The sequence below is a fragment of the Alligator mississippiensis genome, chromosome 4 (assembly GCF_030867095.1).
Source record: "Alligator mississippiensis isolate rAllMis1 chromosome 4, rAllMis1, whole genome shotgun sequence".
NCBI classification, from domain to species: Eukaryota; Metazoa; Chordata; order Crocodylia; family Alligatoridae; genus Alligator; species Alligator mississippiensis.
The window spans coordinates 246,631,132-246,652,035 of NC_081827.1; the positions used below are offsets into that span (position 1 = coordinate 246,631,132).

A 20,904-nucleotide genomic window follows, 5' to 3' on the forward strand; every position below is an offset into this window, starting at 1 on the left:
CCCAGACATGCGCACAGATCATGCAATCTAGGGATCCTGGGGACACGCCAGCTAGTCTGTACCCACCGCTGAAGAGGCATCTCCCTGCAGTTGCACACGCGTGTGAATCTTTCAGGCCTTACACCACGGTTGCCACCAGAATAGTGATGCCAGGGAAGTTGCTCCCAATTCATAGTAGTGAGGGGAGAGTTAGCCCCTTTTCGCACACGGCTGTGACCCTCTGTCATCTGAACTCTTGCCTGTGAGTTTTATTTCTTTAACCCCAGTGCAGGGGCTTTGCTGCTGAGTGATGCTGATCTTTATGCTTCCTGCTTGGCCTAATTTCCTCCGTACATACCCTTCGGTCATAGAGTGCAATGCAAAGCTTAGCAAAAATGCTGGCGCTTACCCGATTGCTACTCGTACTTGTTGCCTGGGATCTACGCGAGGATCGCTGTCCATCTCGAGCCATTCTAGGCTGGTGCTTAGGCAGCTAAAAGGTGTGAGTAATTCCTGATGTGCCCCTGGAGGGGGTCAGGAGCAACCACAAAGAAGCCTTTTGTTTGCTCCTTTCTCACACTTTCTCCCCGCCTTTCCTTACTTACAACACACCCAACGGGAGCTCCGCTCTGCAACTTCTGCAAGACTTTCTTTCAAGTCATTTTGCTTCGTTTTCTTTTTTTAAATCTTAAAAAAACAAACAAACCCAAAAGGTAGAAGCCACCTCAAAGATGAAATGCTTGGGTTTATCATCCGTAGTTACAAGGCTACTCGAGGTCAGGGACTTAAATGCAACGGAAGAGATGGGAGAGTTGATATCCACCAGTGTGGGTGGAAAAAAAGAAAAGGAAAGTCGGGGGAACTTTAAAGAAGACATCACTGTTAGGGCACAGCTGATGGCGGCTTCCCGAAAAGAAAAGCCAAGGAAAAACAAGCAGCTGGCTTGTGAAAAGTTCTGGTGAGCAAGTTGTGCAGCGGAGAAGGAGGACAGGATTAAGGCCAGATTTTCAAAGGGTTTTTTAGCATTCATCATCTCCCATTGCAACAGTGCCAGCCACATGTTCACCGGACCCTCCTGAAACACCAGCCCCTCAATTTGATGCCAAACAGGAGGGGGAGTTTTGCTGAAAATCTGGCCCAGATTGTGCGCAGTTCTGAAAATCTAGTTTTGAACGACGATAAATGTTTGAATGACTATAACGATTGCTAAGACGTTGAACTCTTTTTTTAATATGCTCTTTTGGTGGATAAAGAGAAGCAGTGAGATGGATGCTGCTAGACTTACTAGTGTTAAAAAGCAGAGAAGGCAAAATCCAAATAATCTATTTCCATTTTTTATATGGTCCCTATCGGATTAAGGGAATTAGCTACAAACTATACTGCTAATAATTAACATTGAAAATGCCCTGGAAAATGCCACAGAAGAAAGAAAAAACGATCGGGATACTTAATGTCCTTTAAGTCATCCACAATCCCTATTAATGAGCTAAATGATGAGAAAAATCACTAAACATCTAAGTTAAGATCAAGGCTCTGTTGGAGTAAATGGCAAACGCCTATTGACATTAAGAGGACTAAGATTTGCTCCTAGAAGGTAGCAAACAGCTAGGATCACATGGATTTAAAAAAAGAATAAACACTGATAAATGAATATGATTTTCAAAAGAAATTCAGACTTTATTCTGCCAACATTTATGCATCTGCTTAACCTTAAAAAAAGACAAGTCCCATTGACTTCGATCAGTCTACTCTGGTAGTTAAAAGGAAGCACAGCGGACAGCTCTTGCAAGATCCGGACGTTGCTTTGTTGAAGCGAATGAAGTAGATGTAACGCCCGTGGGCTTCAGTGAAACAACGGATCCCGTTTCTCGCAGAAACGTAACGCAAAGCGTCTGCGAAACGAGTGTTGTCACGTGTGTCTAAAACTGAAGAAGGGCAATGATTAGTGGTAATGTAGCAAGGCAGGGGAGGGTTTTACTGAGGTACCGGAGAGATTGGTTTTAGGTCCTACCTCATTTGACATTATCTTTAATGACACGGAAGAAGGAAAATAGCATGCTTTGCAGATGTTACTAAAGTGTGATGGAATCGCAAATAACAGTGAGGAGAAAAATACGGCAATATTGTGCCTGTAGGGAAATCCAAGGTAGGACAAGTCGAGAGAGAAAGATTGAGGTTTATGTGCTGAGATGGGTGCTGTTGAAGTCGCTAGTGAAACCAAACAGCAGGTAGGCAGTATCGCCCGGGGACTATCCGCGGAGCAGGATGCCAATGGTCCTTGCTTACAGAGGGAGGTCTGGCTGTTTAGATAGTTCTCCAAGGGAAGTGGGGACAATCCCACCACTTGGGACCCTTCAAGTTATGGTAGACTGGGCAAGACCCATCGGTGTCCCGTAGAGTACAGTCTTGCAGCGGTTGGAAAACGGTCATTCCCATTCTCGACGTCCACGATTCAATACACACACCAATGTGCAAAGCTTTAGTGTTATAGTAACTGTCATTCAAAGACATCCACAGGCTTTCAGGATACCACTTTACCCGTCTCTCGTCCCTAAGTATATGACCCAGAGCAAACTGTCATCACAGAAGCAGAATTGATTACCTGCCGTGAGCAGTAGGTGAAGTCCAGGTTTATGCAGCAGGTGAAAACAGAAGGGGCATAAATGAGACAGGCGAAGGTCACTAAGACTGAGCCAAGGGAAAAGAGCTCATTTCAGGGCTCCCTGACTTCTGGTTTCTTGCTCTCGCCTCACCTCACCCCATTTGTTTTGGGGTGTTTCAGTCTTCCTTGATTTTTCTTACGCATGCTGCAGTTGCGACCTGGATGTTTCAGAAGATTGGGAATAGGCGTAGAATAAAGATCTTCCCACCTTGCGCCAACTGGCTTGAAGCCAGCCATGATCAGTGGTGTCTAAAAGTCATTATCGCTCGATGACTGCTTGGTAGGCAACGTGAAATTAGTTTCAGTCCGGCACTGATTGTCAGCAAAGCCTGCTGTTTTCTTGGAATAAATGATATTCGAATGACTTTGACGCTTCTGCAATACAAGTAATATTAATGGCAAAATGCTATAAGCAACTCCAGGGTATATATCCACTGCAGCCTTCAATTTTTCCATCTTGTAATGTCAGTGTGTCATAGTACTTATATTTGAGGCACTGCTCGCAGCGGAAGACAGCATTCATGCCTTTGAAGAGCCGGCCGTTTTACTGTTGCTTTGCCCGTCCTATTTCTTGGTGATTTTCTTTCAAAGCTCAAGTTTTCTGCCCAGGTACAGCAAGGCCAGCAGCCAACACGGTTAGGCTGTGTGCTGTGCAGATGCAGCGGTACGCCCACGTGCACTAGCCACTTTGTTGTTGCCCTGGTGGGTACGCGCTAACGAGATTAGCCTTTGGCTTAGAGAGGTGCTAGTTTGTCCCCGATGGAGGTGGCTGTCCCTTGCATTCATATTTTACGGCATTTGAGTTTCCTTGTGGGTGACTGAGCCTGTGGCTGGGAGTCAGAGGCCTACTGTATTTCACAGAGGTCGGTTTTGCTTGGCATGGTGACAGGAGCTTCCAGCGGCCTTCTTTGTCAGGCCCAAATGCACGGCAGTAATATTTACTTGGATTTCCCAAAGCTTCGTTCATGCCGAAGCATCCCAAAGCACCCGACTAATCCAGCAATCTTGTGCAGAACCGGTAATCATCTGCTTCATCTGCCAACCTCCAAATTAGGACTTCCTGGACCGCCAAATGCTGGGAGCGGTAGGGTGATGGGGACAGAGGATGGCTCAGGGTGTCGGGTGATGGATCAGCTGTAGGGTGATGGGGACAGTCGTGGGTAGGCCCTGTTGAAATGCTCTCCCTGAGCATCCTCTCTGTGCTGCTGAGTGCGGCGGGCTGCTGGGCTCGATAGACCTGTGGGCACTTACGTCCGCTACTGACTATGCTAATAATTTAGCAGCACCCGGCTCTCTAGGGGCACTTCAAGACGGGAGAAACAAAGCAATGGAGGACAGATTGAAGGGACCGCCTTGCACTTGTCCAGGGTCAACCTGGCCTTAGGCAAGAGATCAGCTAGATCCCCAAGGTCGACTCTAGATAGCCTAGAGATCTATTACAGTCTCTGACTCCTTGATTGACACACTCTCTGTCTAACCGCATCTTCACTGGACATTTTGCTGAGCAGAAATAATTCATTCAGAGTTGAACCCCCCCCCCCCCCCAAACTCTTAAAAGGACTGGATGAGGTGGGGGTAGGGGGGGTCTCTCGGTGCGGCCTTGCTGGACATCGTTGATTGTTTTCAGACTTTTTGATCACCCCTTATGACGCTTGCAAGGTCGGTTTGCCCTTACAGTCCTCCTGCTTAAAAACTCCCATCTCCGTCACGTCGTGGTTGCTTTTGGGCCCGACTCGGCACCATCTTCCAGAGTAGAGGTGGCCAACCTGCCACGAGGGGCTCGGGCAGCCTCTGTATGTAGCACGTGGCGGATTGGGTAGGGGGCAGGCAGCGCATGGGCAGAGGGAGCAGAGCGCAGGAAGCAGAAAGCAGAGCAGCAGGTAGGCTGCAATAAGTTTCAAGCTAACAAAAGGAAGTTGTTTTTCGCACCGCGCGTAAGGAAAGCGTGCCGCAGGATATTGTGGAAGCTGACAGTGCAGCCAGAGAAGCAATTGGACAAACTCTTGGAGGAAAGGGGCATCAGTAGCTATTGAGTGTGGGAGTTAGGGGCACGGCCTCTGAACCAGAACTTCCTAGACCTTAAATGCTGGGGGCTGCAAGTGGGAGAGGAACAGGGGAAACCCCCCTGGTCATACCAATATGAACATTAATACTATCCTGCAAACATTAATAGATTAACAGATTCATACTATCCTTCCCTGTTCACTCTCCTGGTTGTCATCCACTCTGTGCCACTGGCCTATTTGATGTGCTGTAAGAGGGCACGGGCCTGAGCCCATCATGGGAACTGGGGAGACTGGGCAAGATGGACCTGTGGTCTGACCCAATAAATGGCAGTTCTTACATTCAGCAAATTGGGCAGGGGAAGGAGGTCAGAGTGGCCCTCAGGAAGGGCTTGGGTTGGCCTTCACTGTCTCGAGGTCGCCTCTCCACGTATTCATATTTCTTTGCTGCCAAGAGCAAGCACGCCTTCGGTTTTGCTCCAGCAAGCCGCAGGAGCTAGCAGCGTTCTCCGAGCTATGAAGCCTGCAGTCACACAGCCGAGGCGCAGAGCTATTCACATGGCAGGCCCTCGACAGGATACAGGCATGAGCTCTGCAACGGGCAGTTTGTTTTACGTATAAGGGATATTTCTTTAAGGCTCGAGTTTGCTGAGGTTAGGAAATGGATTCGGCTTCAGCACCCAGACAGATACACTCCCCGTTCAGGAGCGCCTTCTGACTATCCCTTCGTTGGGATTTTTATAGCGTCCCAGTTTCCTTGCGGCGGGTGGTCGGAGACCCAATGTATTTAGTTTTGCTTGGCGCGATGACAGAGCTTCTACCCGTGTTCAGAGAGCAGCGCTTATTCATTTTTTTTAACAACCTATTTTACTGACAAAAACATAAATTCAGATTGAATCTGAATGTTTGCAGGATAGTATTCATCCCCATATTAGAGTGAATGCAACGCTGCTTTTAGTTCTTGCCTTTAAAAAAACCCAACCTGGATAGGCGTCTGGCTGGGGTCGTCTGACCCCGGCACTCTTTCCTGCCCAGGGCAGGGGGTCGGACTTGAAGATCTGCTGAGGTCCCTTCCCACCCTAAACGTCTATGAATCTATGAACCTCTCCCCAAATAACAAGCTCATTGTCACCAAGACATGATGGAGAAGGACCCAGGGCATCAGAAACGAAATAGTTTGCTGTGTAGATGGTGCGAGGCCATAATCTATAAAGCCACAATCAATTCTAGAGAGAGTGGAAATGTTCGGGCAGGAGCTGGAAACTACAAGATGAAGCCGAGTCAAGGTCTATGGCGTGGAAAGGAAAATTCAGGCCAAATTGCCGATGGAGGCCATGTGTCGATTCATTGTTACTTTTGAATAAGTTAGATGTGTTTTGGCTCTTCAGTGGGCTGGAAGATTGCTATTTAATTTCCGAGGTAATTCTTATGTGTTGGGATTTAATTTATGCATTCAAAACAAATGGTGTGCACAGTGGAAATCATTTGAAATCATTGGTGCTGTGTAGGTGATAAATTCCTCTCCCTCGCACAAGCACCCGCTCCCTGTCCTTTGGCGCCCGGTGTCAGCGCAAAGCACCGAACCGTGTCGGGGCCGGTCTAACCCCGCGAATCACCCAGCTCGCGGGTGAGCCACGGGGGCAGATTTTGCCGTTCCTAACCGCATAGTACCCTACTTCCCAGAGGCCGGTTTGCTGCTTGCAGAGCAAGACCCGACGTGCTGCGAGTAACCGAGGGACAAAACCTGGCCCTGAAATACCTTACATTGCACCAGCAGAGAAATGAAGTCGCTGCTCGACCCGCGTCTGACTAATGCAGCTCGTTTCCACTCCACTTGGCTGCTTGGTGCGGGAAGATAATGGATTTGCGTAGCCCACTAGCCCACCTCTGCAGCTTTTACATTTTTAAGGGTATCAACATTTTGTTTGAGGTGGGTCCCCCCCCCTCCCTCCTCTTTTTTTAATCTTATTTTCATAAGATGCAAAGCTCCTTCGAGTCCTCCTCTCCTCTTTCCTTGCTGTCTGGCTTTAGGGAAGACAAAAGGCCGCTCTTCTCGGCTTGGGGTATTGAAGCTGTCAGTAATTATGATGTCTGGAAGCAAATACGGTTATTTATTTAGCTGCTCTCCTCCGCCGGTTGCTGGTCGTGGCGCAAGCCGCTAACCTTGTCAGGAAACGCCAGACGTGGTCTGGTGCTTGCAGCTAACAGCTGCAGATAACCCCACCTTATTCCTCGCACAATGCTGCGCTCTCGCACTAGGCACGCTGCTCTGCGCCTGCAGATGTGGGGTCGGATCCTCACGCTTTAGAAAGGGGAGAGATTATCCTCACGCTGGCCATCCCCCGGGAGGGGAAGATGAGGGCAGTCAGCACTGGGCAGGATCAGGCCTGTAAGGTGTTTGCCGCACATTACAAAGCTTGCTAAGGCTGCTCACGGCGTGCTTCTAATGAACTGAGTAATGATACCCACGGGGTGTTTTAAAGGAATCAGTACAAAATGACAATCTTAATCTTCCTGTGAACACGAAGTTCGTGGCAGCTTTCAGACTCCGTCGGCTAAAAGCGTAAGACCCTTTCTCACCTGCTTCCAAGGATTAGATAGTAACGTATGGTTGGAGGGGACCTTGTGAGACATCGAGTCCAGCCCCCCGCTGTGGCAGACGGCCGCGTCCTGTAATCGCATTCATTTACTGGAGCAGAGAAACAAGGGAGTGAGGCGGAGGAAAATGGGAAGGGAGCGGAAGAGAGTAGGGTGAGCTTAGCACGTCCTTACAAATTGCTGGAGAGCTTTAGCTGAAGGTCTGGTGGTCTGAGTGTCCTGCACAGCCGCCCGGGGACTCTGGGGACAGAGGAGCCCTCGTCTGTCCTTCTCCCCGGATGAAGCAGAAGAAAAGGAAGAAGCCACAATTGGTTTTTTTCCTTTGGTCTGTCGGACCATAATCACCTGGGTCTTGCTGTATTGATTTAAAGGGCTATATATGACACGGTCCAAAGCTCTCTTTAGCCATCAGGGAAAAGTGACCAAAAGATGAAGTCGTCTTGTGATGGCAGCAAATTAAAGTCTGTAGCAGAAACTCTTGGAAATAGAGACTTGGAAAGTTTTAAGGGAGAAATCCTTCAGGCCATGAGCAAATGCTCCCAAGTGCGTGCATCATTTAGGTGCCTGGGGTGGGGGCTGATATGAATGCCATTAGAGACAGAGCCTCATTACACAGTCATTTTGGGATAACTCCTGGAGCCCGTAACCCCTGGGCTGTCTGCACATGAACACCTTAAAGTGGCTTAAGGGATGTATTTGGTAGCTGTGTTGGTCTGAGACAAAAAGAAATGCAAAACTCTAGTTTCTAGCAAAACTTCCACCTTCAGCTGCCTCTGTGCAAAAATGAAGTTTATTTGCTACCTATGGGGACTTTTTACCATCTTTAATTTTCCCTGAGCCTGATGAAGGCCATGTGAGCCTTGAAAGCTTGCAAAAAAAATATATATTTTTTTGCAATTGCTCAGTTGGTTTAATAAAAGGTATCATTTCTGAACCAAGAGTTCTGGAGTTTTGCATTTCTAAAGTGGCTTAAAGCACTAATTATGCAGCTCAAAGTTTTGCCACTCCACGGCAGGATTATCCCTGGTCTCCTTTTCCATTCAGCTGTGACCACTCCCTACAGATGTATCCCACAAGTTGAAGTCCTCCAGTATCCCAGGATGAAGTGGGCCCTCTCCCACCCTCCCGGGGGTGGCTGGAAGCACCTCCCCCCTGCAAAGAGGAGCCAAATTCAATGCTACGGCTCACTCCTTGCCTCTCCTGCTAGGCAGAGAGCTCCAGCAGTGCCCTGCTCCATGCACCTGGTCTATCTGCAGCAGTGGCTGCCGTGGCACGTGGGGGGCAGCCTGCTGCCAAGGAAGCCACTGCCTTGGGGTGCGAGCGCAGTGCCGCTGCTCGTGCGGACGTGGGAGCCAGCTGTGGGCAGACTCCACTCCCAGCTGTGGAGAGAAACCAACCTGGAGGTGGTGGGGGAGCTGGTGCATCTGCAGTGCTTCCCCCTCCCTCCTTCCCTCCCTCCCTCCTCACTGAAGCGGGTGCAGGCGCCTGCCAGTGAACTACAGACCAGCTCCGGATCTGGATCACAGGCAGCCCCAAGGGGAGCTGGGGCCAGCCCAGCCATCCTGCCGGTCCTGGGAGCGCTGCCCCGCAACCCCAAAGCAGCTGGCGCCTAGCCTCAGCCCTATGGAAATGGCCCCGGGGGCCACCTGCTAATTTGGTTTCATGGGGGTTGCTTTGGTTCCTACCTCCATTAGCTCCCACCCACCCTGCAGCAAGCGCAGCCTCGGCCTTCCCTGCTAGCCCGGGGGAGCTTGGCACTTGCCCTCCTTGCCCCGGCTTTAGAAGCACAGAGACTCATAGAGAAATAGGAAATCAGTGGCGCCCCCGTCGTGGTCCAAGGTACTAACCTAAGGGTTCCCGCACTGGTCAATGCAGAAGCAGTTGGCCACCCACCCTCCTCCACCTTAGAGGATAACGTGGCTTATAGCCTAAAGAAATACATACTGGAGGGATGTCTTGTGACTGGAAGTAGCTCGATGCAATGGGCCTGGGGTGGAAAAGAGGGTGTGGGTAGTGGGGTGCGGGCGTATGAGGCCGAGCCTTTGAAAAGGACGTGGAACCAAGACGTGGGTGATGGGGAATGTGAAGGAGGAGAGACCCTTGATGTAAATGTGCCCCGCGGTACGCGGACCTGTGCTCCGGGGTGCTGTGCGCTATGCGTGCCTGCTCCAGGTTCATCCTTGGGTTAAGCAAGGGAAGAATCAGTAGCACCAGGACCCGATCTCCAGGGGCCACCGAGAGTTGCTGGAGCCCAGCACCATTTCTGCAGAGGCAATGTCCCTCCCTGTTGCCCTCGGTTCCTTGCAGCTTTAGCCTGGCTTCCCAGCACCCATAGCTCTGCACCCTCAGAGCTGCTGTGCTTACCTGGGCTCCCTTCCCATCTCCTACAAGTGTGGTCCAGAGCATGAAGATGAGTTTGCACAGCTCGCTGAGTGTCCCTTCAGGAGTTTCAGCTTGGGACTAACTAGATGCATGACCCTAGAGAGCCCTTGCCACGGTTCCTCGGTGACTCCTGCAACGGTGGGGGACAGCATCGTGGAAGCAATAAACATCGTCGCCTCCAGCTCTCAATCTGGAGGATGCTTGTTCAGGATGGTTTAGACAGGAACAATCCTGCCTTGGGCAGAGGGATGGACTAAGTCACCTCCTGAGGTCCCTTCCAGACCTCCTTTCCTACGGGTCTGCAAATACAGCTATGTCTAGGACCACCAGACCCCTCTGCTCTGATTGAGAACAGCACGTCCGAGTCGCAGGAAATCTTTCCAGTGGACTTTACTGAGGTGTGGATGGGGCCTCAGCAGTGATTCCCCCACCTGGAGCCCGAATCCCTTGGGTTATCTCGAGTCACGGCTGTGGAACCGATTGTGACCGCCACCAGCCCGCAGGCGTACAGCTCCGAAACGGCAGGCTGCAGGTGAAGTCTTAGGAAGAAGATCCTATTTTCATGCAAATGTCTTCGGTAAGTGAGAATAAGGAGAGAGAGACAAAACACCCTGTACAGGAGACACAAGCTGAATTGTTTCTAAATTGAGTGCTTTGGTGTATTCCATTAGGCCTCAGATAAGACATTTATTGCAAGCCAATGAACTAAAGTGAATCACTATTGATACTAACACCCTGTCATACTAAATCCAGCCTGGTAGTTGTACACGGGAGAGGTATTTTCCTGACTTCTGACTGAGTGGTTTCTAGTAAAGAGAAAGGGGTATGTATGGGGGAGACATTTGCTGTCTGCAGTATCTCACTTCGCACACATCTGACACACCTCTCACACATACTCGGTCTGAAGAGGTAGGTTGCTCCCCACAAAAGTGCATGGGTGCCACCTTGCTCTGCCTTCTGCCAGACTTCAGACTCACGTGGCTAACCACCTCTGTCCCTTCGCCCTTTATCAGATAGGTCAGTAATTAATGACCCCCACTATTAAGAGAAGCACTGTTCCCATGCTCTGGTACACCTCCAGGGAAGGGTTACTGGGAAGGCCGGTGGATTCCCTTCCGAGAAGCACAGAGATGAGATGATATCGCATCAGTTGTCCCTCGAGACGACGTTAAGCTCTCGCTGGAAGAATCCATGTACGGTGTTCACCCTGGAAGCGTCTGTACATGGGATGAAATCCTGGCCCCGGTGAAGTCGGTGATCCCATCCACATCAGTAGCATCCGACGTTCACCCTTAGGTTGCAAACTCTTTGCAGTGTGGGTGTCAGCTAATACGGGATCCTGAGCTCAAGGCTCCTCCTGGGCTGGATTTGCAGGGCCAGCGGCTGCTGCGGTGGGTCCAGGGACAAGCGGTGGCAACAAATGCTGACAACCGTAACACCGTTTTTTGTCGTGCATTTCAATGTGTATGTGTGTGCAAACGTGTGCATGTTTGCCTATGCGTGTATTTGTCTTGTGTGTGCATGTGTGTGTATATCTGCAGATTGGCTTTGTGTGTGCATGGCTGTATGATATATAAAATAAATAAGGATGTGCATGGCGGTATGATAAATAAAATAAATAAGGAAGTGTTTTTAAAAGATCTAAATGAACACAGATTTGGAAACATTCGGTACAGCATATGGTAATGCTCTTTCCACTTATAACAATGGGGGAGGTGGGGGAAATAAGCAAACCGCATATCAGAGAATACATTTCTCTTCAGCCTAAAACGTTTCCCCATCACTTGATATAATCGGGCTGAGTCAGATGCCCAGGCTTTCAATTCTGAAATGAGAGGGGTCAGCCTCCTGGGTCTTGTTTTTAGATTTCAAATGATCAGGCTTCAGGAGGAGGAGAAATCCTGTTCTGTGATTGTTGTAAATTATATAGCGTGTGCGTCCTGACACACCAGCGGAGCCCGTGTCCTCTGGAAATGGCAGGGAGTGGGGAGGTGACAACCTGCTCTGGCCACGATCCAGACCCCGGTGAGCGTGCACCTAGTGTGAGGTGTAGCTTGTGCCAGGCGTTTGCTAAGGCTCGGCCTCCCCCTGCGTGCTCTGCGATGTATCTCCTGCTCGCCCATCGGCGGCGGGGGCTAGCGTGCGAGGCGAGGCGAGGCGAGGCGAGGCACCGGCGGACTGTGATGCACCGAGCGCGCCGCGCCGTTCAGGTCTGTAGCTCGCTGCCCCAGCGACAAGCAGCACATTAGCAGCATGACATACATTATGAGAGTGGCAGAGCCGTGGTCAGTGCCTAACGGGGACAGATTGCAGCCTGCGGCGTGGCTGTGGGCCGCAGCACTGAACATATGGAGATCGTTTGGAGAATTTATACAGCGCCTGTCGTCCGAGGAATTAAATTCCAGGGGAAGAAAAAAATAGGGTAACGCTCACAACAGCTATCCCCATTACGAATTACAATGACCTGCCTTTGCTTGCCAAGCGGCTGGAGGTGTCGAGGGCTGGCGGGACGAGGAGAGAGCTGCTAGCTCCAGGCAGGATTCTGGTTTGCTTTGGCTCTTTTTTTCCCTCCTCCACGGCTCTGTTTCCTTCTTCCCTCCAGGAACGGCGCGGTTCCCTCCCGAAGCACTGAGGTTACCCAGGGGGCTGAGCATATTCCCAATCCCGGTGCCAGCTTGGTAACTTTGCCCGGACCCTGCTCAGGGGCTGCTGGCCTTGCAGCCACACAGGCAGGGACGCACTTCTTGCGGCAAAGACGGCATTGGAGCAGCACAGGCTGCCAAAGCAGGGGGATTGGGCTCTTCGGCCAGAATAATAAGCACGGCCGCACATATCCCTTTGCATGTCCTTGGGCTCAGGATCCCAAGTCTCCTCTATTTTTTTATGTTTTCCCCTGCCTGCTTTGCAACCGTGGGCTGGACCAGAACGATCCATGCCTTTTTCCTTGTGTGTTTTGAAGCCGTTTAAAGGAAACCATCGCTGCGAATCATTGCAACTTGTTCACTACATTTCCCTCTGTAAGCGACCAAGAGATCGCTGCATCCCTTATTTTGCCAGCTTAAATCGTCAGTGAAACAAACACCCTCCTGCGAAGCGGGAGCAAATTGGAGACGGGTAAATAGTACCAGAAATCGTACCGGAGAGCGAACGCAGCCAGGGTTTGCTTTTGGGCAAATTGCTTTGGAAACGGCTCGGACTAGCCTTTCATCCGAGTTGTGCTCGAGGGACAGGCTTTTTCATTTGTAGCTGATTACGGGCTAATAGGATTTCAAAGATTTCTGGGTGGGAATACTTCACATCTTGTTTCGTTTGATTTTTTTTCTGATGTTTCACTTATCATGCTGATACCTACCCTCGGAATAAATCTTACTGCCCTCCTTTTTCGCTGCCTGACCTGGATCTGCCCCGTCCCCCCGCGCTTTGGGCCCGTGCCGCTGTTCACTTGGCCTTTCTAGAGTCACGTGGGGCTTCTGGAAAGCCCTGAGCATTGCGTGCATGTTAAGGATGGCTCGTTGAAAGAAAGAAAGAACATTTTGTCCCTCCCTCACTGACTCATGCTTGTCCTGTTATTGTCTTTTCATGATGGAAATAAAAGACTGCCTATACATGTGCTCATTCCTGTTTTAACAAAAACACGTCGGAGCAGACTTGATTAATCAGTGGCCATTTCCAGCCTTGATTAATCGAGCCTGCTCTGCGTTCTAATTAAAGCGCTTTAATGTCACCTCTATTAAGCCTCCATGCGTTTTAAAACGGCTGCGGGGGTGCTTTAGCTGAACGTTGTCGAATGAGGTTTAGCAAAAAGGGTCCTACGGCCCTTTTTAAATGTGTGGGGGCTTCACTGATGTGACGATGAAGTATTTTAATTAGAGCAGCGCTCTCTGGGAACCGCTCTAATGAAAATGCCTCCCGAGCACGTGTATAGGCAGGCGAAGATTTGAAGGGAACCCATGGGAGTGACCAGCATGGCCAAAGGTTGGCCAGTTTTTATCGCTGGCCTGCGCAGTCTCGTGAAGGTAGTAGCCGGCGTTATTTGGCTTTAGCAGCTCACGCGGTGGGAACACGCACTTCGCTGGTCGATGTGGATCGGGCAGGAGGATGAATGCACCAGTGTTCGGAGCGGCCAAAGGCTCAGAAATAATGTTCGGCTGTGACTTTTCCAAGCTGACATCTCGATGTTAGGATTATAAATGAAACCATTGTTCTGACAAAGGCCAAGCCTAATAGAAAGCCTTTATGAGTGGCCCAGTGGCTAATTCTGCTTGTCTAACCCCTTTGCATGGACACAGTGTCAGAAAACATGCTCACAGAGGTTGCTTTGTGCGAGCTTTGGCCCCGACGAGTGATTACGAGGGGGCGCAAAGATACCGCAGCGACAAGCGCTCTTTGACTAAAATTTGTAAAGTCATTTCCCCCCCCTGCCCCGAGGCCTGGGAAGGAAGCGAGCTGATTTTTAATCTGCGGCGTGCACGAGTGAAATTTGCTTTGTGTCCTGCCACCCTTGTTATTCAGCTGTTCTCTCCTCCCAGGGAGGTAAAGCTTTGCTTAGAAGAAATTGTTTCTTCTGAGGTTCAGTGCAGTTGACAGCTGTCATATTAGAAGAACTACACTTGAATACATGTTTTTCGAGCCGGCCGGTCTTAAAAAGCTCTAATCTTTTCTCTTTCCACGTGCAGGGAATGTCTGGGAGCCAGAGACCCGTACTGCGGCTGGGATAACAAACAGAAACGCTGCACGACCATCGAGGACAGCTCCAACATGAGCCTGTGGACTCAGAATATCACCGAGTGCCCAGTGAGTGGAGTGGAAAGGCTACAAAAATATATGAATGTACTCAGCATGTGCAACAGAGGGAGAGAAATAGGTCATCCAGACAATAGTCAACCCGGTATCGAATGCTTACATTTCGATGCTTTATGGGCCTTGCACGTCCCCCAAAAGTTGGAGCAGCCTTAGGGTGGCTTGAATTCAGGGGTTGCCCGCCAGGCTATTCTAGCCGACCCTTAAGAAAAGTTAGAAAATTAATATTTATCTGCCCCGGCTGCCTGCCGTGCAGCCCTCAATGCCTTGCCGAAACTCAGAAAGCAGCTCTCCGTCCAAAATAATTGCCCGGCCCTGCAGAGTCTAATTTATAATCTTTTTTCTACAGCTCCCTAGCAATGGGAAGAGCGGAGGGTATACAGCTCTTTGGCCCCAGCTAATCTCGAGGACCTGTGGTTTGGGGGCTGGGAGACCACGGCTAGCATAGGGCTGTTTCGGCAACTCTGCTGGCCAGAGGAGCTCCTCTGCAGGGGGTGTCCCACGGGAGAAGCGAAGAAGAGCGTGAAGGAGAAAAAGAGGGGGTAGAGGGGGACGGGGGTATAAATCGAGCGAGAGGGTCACGGGGTACGTGTTAAAGGAGAGGAGGAGAGGGCTGGGGGAGAGGTTGCTAGCGCGTGTGCATGCAGGTGGGGGGCAGAGGGAGAACGAAGCCATCAGCTTTTGCTCATCTGAGCGTGGCTCAAGCCTGGTTTACAGCACTCGAAAGGGAACGCCGCTTTGGTTTTGCCACGAAGCGCTTCTCAAACTGACTGCGGGGAGTCGAGTCGGGTCGGGTCGGCACGGCAGTTCACTTCCCCGTGCTCCCTGCTTTTTTTTCCCCCCACCCCGATGCCTGTATCCCGTTCACGGCCACAGTCTTCGAGGATACACGGCGGAGGCTAATTCCTGTTCCTTGAACCATACCTGGGAAGGAGAGCAGCTCGTACTAAATTGCAGTGGGGAGGGGAGGGGGGTCCTGCGGAAGATTTCTCATTAAGTTCCATCGTTATTATCTAATGCCAATTAGCATGCTAATGCCACCGACTACAGTACACAGAGCGAGGGCTGCACGGGTTATATCGGCAGTATGCTGTTTATGTCCAGAGGTGCGGGGGTGTTTATTCCCCTTATCTCTTTCCTTGCTCAGAAATTTTCCCAGGAAATATTAGTCATTACTTCAATCCATCTTCAGCTTGGCAGGCTTACGTTTTTCACCGCTGGATTCAGAAGCTTGTGTGTTTATAACCTTCCCGGTGTTGAACTGGGATGTGGGGCTCCTTGGCTGCACATGCTGTTATCGCGTCCTGTTTCATGCCTGTGTCTGTTGATAGGTGTGCGAGGTGTTAATCCTCTAGTTTGAACACGTCTGCTGTGGCGAACATTGGGGAGCAAGCTCGTCCAGATCATTGTTCCAAGGTCATAGCAGCTGCACAGAATATTCAGGAGCGTTGCACTGTACTCCAGCCAGGTTCCCAGGGATGCTGGTTCCTCCTTTGCATTAAAATTCATTATGCAAATGGGTTTAGGCGTTGTTACTGTTACTAGATGAATTTACATCAATGTGGTGTTTTTTCATGCCAAAGGATTTCTGAGCACCCTACCGACCACACGGTGCATCAGGCTCTTTCTCCTTCCTCCCCTTCTGCCCTGCACTTAAACGCGTTTGCCTCTGGTGCGGGACGTTGGCCGCTGAGTTAAGCAGTGTACTTTACAGATTCACACACTGATTCACAGACGTTTAGGGCTGGAAGGGTCCTCGTGAGATCATGGGGTCCAGGCCCCTGCTCTGGGCAGGAAAGATTGCAGGGGTCAAATAACCCCAGCGAGATGTACATCCAGTCTCCTCTTGAAGGTCTCCAGGGTAGGTGCCTGCACCACGCGTTGGGCGTCTATTCCAGACTCTGGCCACACGAACCGTGAAGATGTTTTTCCCTATATCCAATTAAACCTTCTTCTAGGAGTTTATGACCATTGCTCCTGGTTTTCCCCTGGGGCACTTTAGCACGTATCTAACTTTTAGCCCATGGGCCCAGATTCTAGTCTACCCGTTAGGCACCCGAATGGCTTTAGGAGCCTGAGTGTGATTGCGTTGTGCCCCACTCAAGACCTGAACTGCAGTAAATGCCAAAGGCACGTGGGTTTCTTCCCTCCTCAGTGCTCTTCTGCGACTCAATGGGGTGTTACCAAAGCAAATGCATCAATGTATTTTCAGGGTTGGAAGAGGGTGGAGTAAACCATGCTTAGCCTTTACGCGGAGGTAAGCTTTGGCACTGGTGTAAGCCAAGAGTACGGCCTTCCACCAGTGTAACTCACTCGAGCCTGGCCTAGAATTGCCCTGGGAAGACCCAAGGTCGAGAGACACAGGTCGAAGTTAAACCAATATAAAAGCTGTGTGGCTGCAGTATTGCGGGATAGCCATTTGCTCGGGGCGAGCAGAGTATTACGTACTCCCCTCCCACATCCCGGCAGGACGTGGCCATACTGTGAGCAGCTCCTGGAGAGCCGCTCGCTTGTCTGCTCTGTGCAGTTGATACCCGTGTACAAAACCTGTGCACGTTACCCCAGCAGATAAGTGTCGTGTGCCCGCTCCATCGTGGAGGATCCTAGTGGCGCCCGGGAGAGCCGTTGACAGGGCTGGGACCTTTCGATCCGTAAAACAGGGCTCTGCCACTTCAGCTGCCAGAGTAATCGAGGGCTTTAGCAGGTTGTCCTCCTTCAGGGAGACCAGCGCTGCATGGTGGGGCACGTCCCAGTCTTGTCCCAGGTGCTCTTGACATATTCCCCTTGCCTCGCCCGTCCCGGTGCCTCCCCTCCACCCCCTTCTTCCTCATCCAGGTGCCGTTGAGAGCTCAGAAGAGACTTTCTCTGATCTCAGTAAGGGTGCCCAGATCCGGCATGGTCCCCAGTCATGCAGACCTGCACTTGCAGGGCAAGAACGTCTGACTGAAATCGCAGACATTTCTACTGCGATTTTAAGGCCCATAGCATTGATAAACATCGGCAGATTTTCGAGGCACAGCTTCGGGGAAAAAAAGCAAGTCCCCCTGCTCGGGATCCTGAATTCAAAGAAAAGATTGCTACTGTTTTTAACACGGGCAAAACAATATCTTTTCCCCTCGTAGCCTTGCTCTCAGAAATGGTCAGATCATTTTGGCTGAAGCTTTCCCAAATATTTCAGATTCAGGCTGACGCTTGGCATGGAAAATTTCAGCGCAAGCACTTAAATTCAGCAAAGTTATACGCGGCTGTGGTTGGGGCCTTCGTCTTGGCAAACTGCAGTAGTAGTTGATGCTATCGGCTCTGCCTGTGATATTAGAATATATTAGAATAGTCTTTTTGCAAAACAGGTTGGATTTTTAGCTTTGATATTCTGCATTTCGATTGTGCAAGACAAAACCTGTGGTGCATGCATGTGTGTTTACAGGTATGAGGCTTCTCTTCTCTGATTGGACCACAATAGCTCCAAAATTGTATGGATATGATCACGGATATCTTTTCCTGACTGACACTGTGTTAGCTTATAGAGGAATCACCTTGGAGAACTTTTCTGGAAAAAGATGGATGCACGGGATTACTTAATCCACATTTCTGAGCTCGCTAAAGAGTTTATGGTGGATTTAAGGATGGAATAATAATCCATACGTAATTTATTCAAGAGAAACAAGCTTCCCGTATTTGCAACACGACAGGCTTATAAATCTCGACCTTCCAGCTATGTTTGCTTATTTATCTAATTTTTGGGTTGTTTCCCAGTATCAATTATGAGCCAATAATTATTTGTCAACTTTTTTTTTTCTAAATGAAGCCATATCGTACCATTGATTTCTAAGCAGAGCTCCCCACTGAAACCGGCAAGAGTTCTGGCTCAGACATAGGTAACATGATCCAATATTTGGATTTTTCTTTGGCAAGACAAAAGAAAAGGTGCTGAAACCCAAACTCGCATGTTTTGAGATGGTTTCTCTTGTTTTTTTCCAACTTTGAAACAACTAAACTGTGTTGATTCTTGATTATGGTTTAAAATAACAAACACAGCAAAAAAAAACCAACCCAGGGTACCCCTCTCTGGACATCTTGCCTGGTATCCATCACCCAGAGTGATTTTTTTATTGCAGGTTAGTAATCTATTGAAAGCAAAGGCTTGTACCCGACGCTCAGAACCACTTTAACTACAACACGGTGGCTGCATCTATACATGCACCTTATTGTAGAGTAGACTAATTAGCTGCAGAGTAAAGCATCACCGTCTACATGTGCAATGGTGAGAGGCTGCAGTAAATGAATTAACACTGCCTCCTGGAGCCTGGGGCTCTCCCCCAATGCCCCCTGCCAGCCTGGGCCTGCTTCGCTCCAGCTCAAATTGCTGCTGTCCTGGGCGCACGTGTAGACGCTGCACTCGGGAGTAGTTTACACAGATTGCTCTGGAGTTTACTGCTTCACATTAATTGCACGTGTAGATGCACCCAGCAAGTGTAGTCGTAGAGCTGAACGACTCCCAGGTCATGGCTGCCTATTTCAGATGCTGTCCGACGGGTTGGGAGAGGAGGTGACAGCTCATAGTAGCTTAGCACGAGGCCGGACCCAGAACGCAAACCAGGTTTTAGCGAGAGAACGGTCTACCCTGGGTTATGCGGTTGATTGTCTGTATGGCCTCAGATAGGTCCCCGCATTTCTCTAGGCCTCAATTTCCTCGTCTTTAAGGATACAGAAAGAGGCTTACCTTTCTGGGGGCAGCGAGCACTAATGAATAATGAAGGCAGAGCGCTGCGGGACTGCGGAGGAACTGGAGCACGGCAGCGCTGTCTCTGTCTGCAGCTGTAGCTGGCTCCGGACCTGAGCCAGGGATGCTAGCCAGGGCCCCAGCCCGCTCCTTTCTTCACCAGCTTTGAATGAGGAGCTCCGGCCAAGCTGTGTGTCTCTTTTATTGAGAGTTGCAGCAGAGCTGCTGAGCTTCGTGCAGCTCTGCATGCAGCGCTCGGCCCCGGGGAGAGCTCATCCCCGATTCACCTTGTTCTCCTTTCCACGGAGAAGGCTCGTTGCAGGGAGGGGGACCTCACAAGAAGTCTCGGCTTCAGTCCGGGGGCAGGAGGAGGCTCAGCAGTTATTCGTACAGGATGAGGAGGCCTCCAGGGGTTTGCTATAGGGTGGGAAACAGAGCGCAGAGTAGCTGGAAGGGGGGCAGGATGTGTGCAGCGGTCTGGAGGGGGTCGGCCGGAGACGGAGGGACTCTTTCATTCCCTCTCGGCTTCTCTTTCTCTCGTTCGGTCAACTTCTGCCCTTGCCCCCCCGGTAGCCTGTGGTGGCCCAGTCTTGGCCACCCTTCAGTCTGCTCTCCATATTAGCCTTCTTATGAGCTGTGGTCATTAATTTGTGCTTGGTCTCTTTGGCCTCTCTCTCCCTGCATCAGCTCTTATACTCCACATCCTTCACGTAGCCTCTCAGCCCAGGGCAGCTGCCTCCTTCCCTCTCTGTTGCTTCCTCGCTGGAAGCCAGGAGGATGCATTCAGAGGACAGCTCGACATCTTCGCACAGCCCACGCAAGTTGGGCTGTGGGGATATGGAGCAGGGGCGGCACTGTACGGCGAAGTGTCACGGCAGGCCTGTTTCACTGCACTCCTGCCAACTGCACCGTCACAGACAATGAGGGTTGAAGGGACCTCAGGAGGTCACATCTAGTCCAAGTCCCTGCTCCAAGCAGGACCAGCCCCAACTACATCATCCCAGCCAAGGCTTTGTCTACCCGGGTCTTAAAAACCTCCAAGGATGGAGACTCCACTATCTCTCTGGGTGACCTGTTCCAGCGTTTTACTACCCTCCTTATAAGAAAGTTTTTCCTAATATCCAACCTAATCTTCCCTTGCTGCAGCTTGAGCCCGTTGCTCCTTGGCCTCTCATCTGCTACCACTGAGAACAGCCCAGCTCCATCCTCTTCATAACCCCCTTCAGATAGTTGATGGCTGCTATTAAATCCCCTCTTACTCTTGTCTTTTCCAGACTCAGTTAGCTCAGTTCCCTCAGCGTCTTCTCAGAAGTCAGGTGCCCCAGCCCTCAAACCATAGTCTTTGCCCACCGCTGCGCTCTTTCCAGTTTGTCCCGTTATGGGACAGCTTCCACTGGGCGTCACTCCTGGCATCCCACTGGGCATCACTCCTGTTTGCCCGTGAGGAAGCTGCCAGGATGTGTTGCCTTGAGGCAATGCATAACCCTTAGATCCTAGGGAAGTGGCATCATGGTATTGGCACCTCTTGGTCCTGCGCACCTCCTCTCACAGCTGCCTCGGTGCTACGCCTCCGTCAGCTGCACTATAGCTGTCCGCTACGGAGATCCCCAAGATCACACTAAATAGCACTGGTTCCCACTGTTTTTTTGTATACAGGAATTTTCTAACTACGATTCTTTCATTTCACATCACACGAGAGCCTTTGTGGGGGAGAGGGAGAGAAAGGGGGAGTGCGTATGTGTGAGAGAGAGAGGAGGAAG

General features: G+C 50.5%; 1 protein-coding gene across 5 annotated transcripts in view; it reads left to right on the plus strand.

Annotated features, from left to right (window-relative positions):
- Positions 1 to 20,904, plus strand: part of SEMA5B (semaphorin 5B) — a 336,437-nt gene that overhangs the window by 273,334 nt on the left and 42,199 nt on the right. For all 5 annotated transcript variants that reach the window (XM_059727480.1, XM_019480389.2, XM_019480390.2 and 2 more), the window contains exon 13: positions 14,301 to 14,418. In XM_059727480.1, the coding sequence (XP_059583463.1) occupies positions 14,301 to 14,418 (118 nt within the window). The remainder of the gene's footprint in view (positions 1 to 14,300; positions 14,419 to 20,904) is intronic.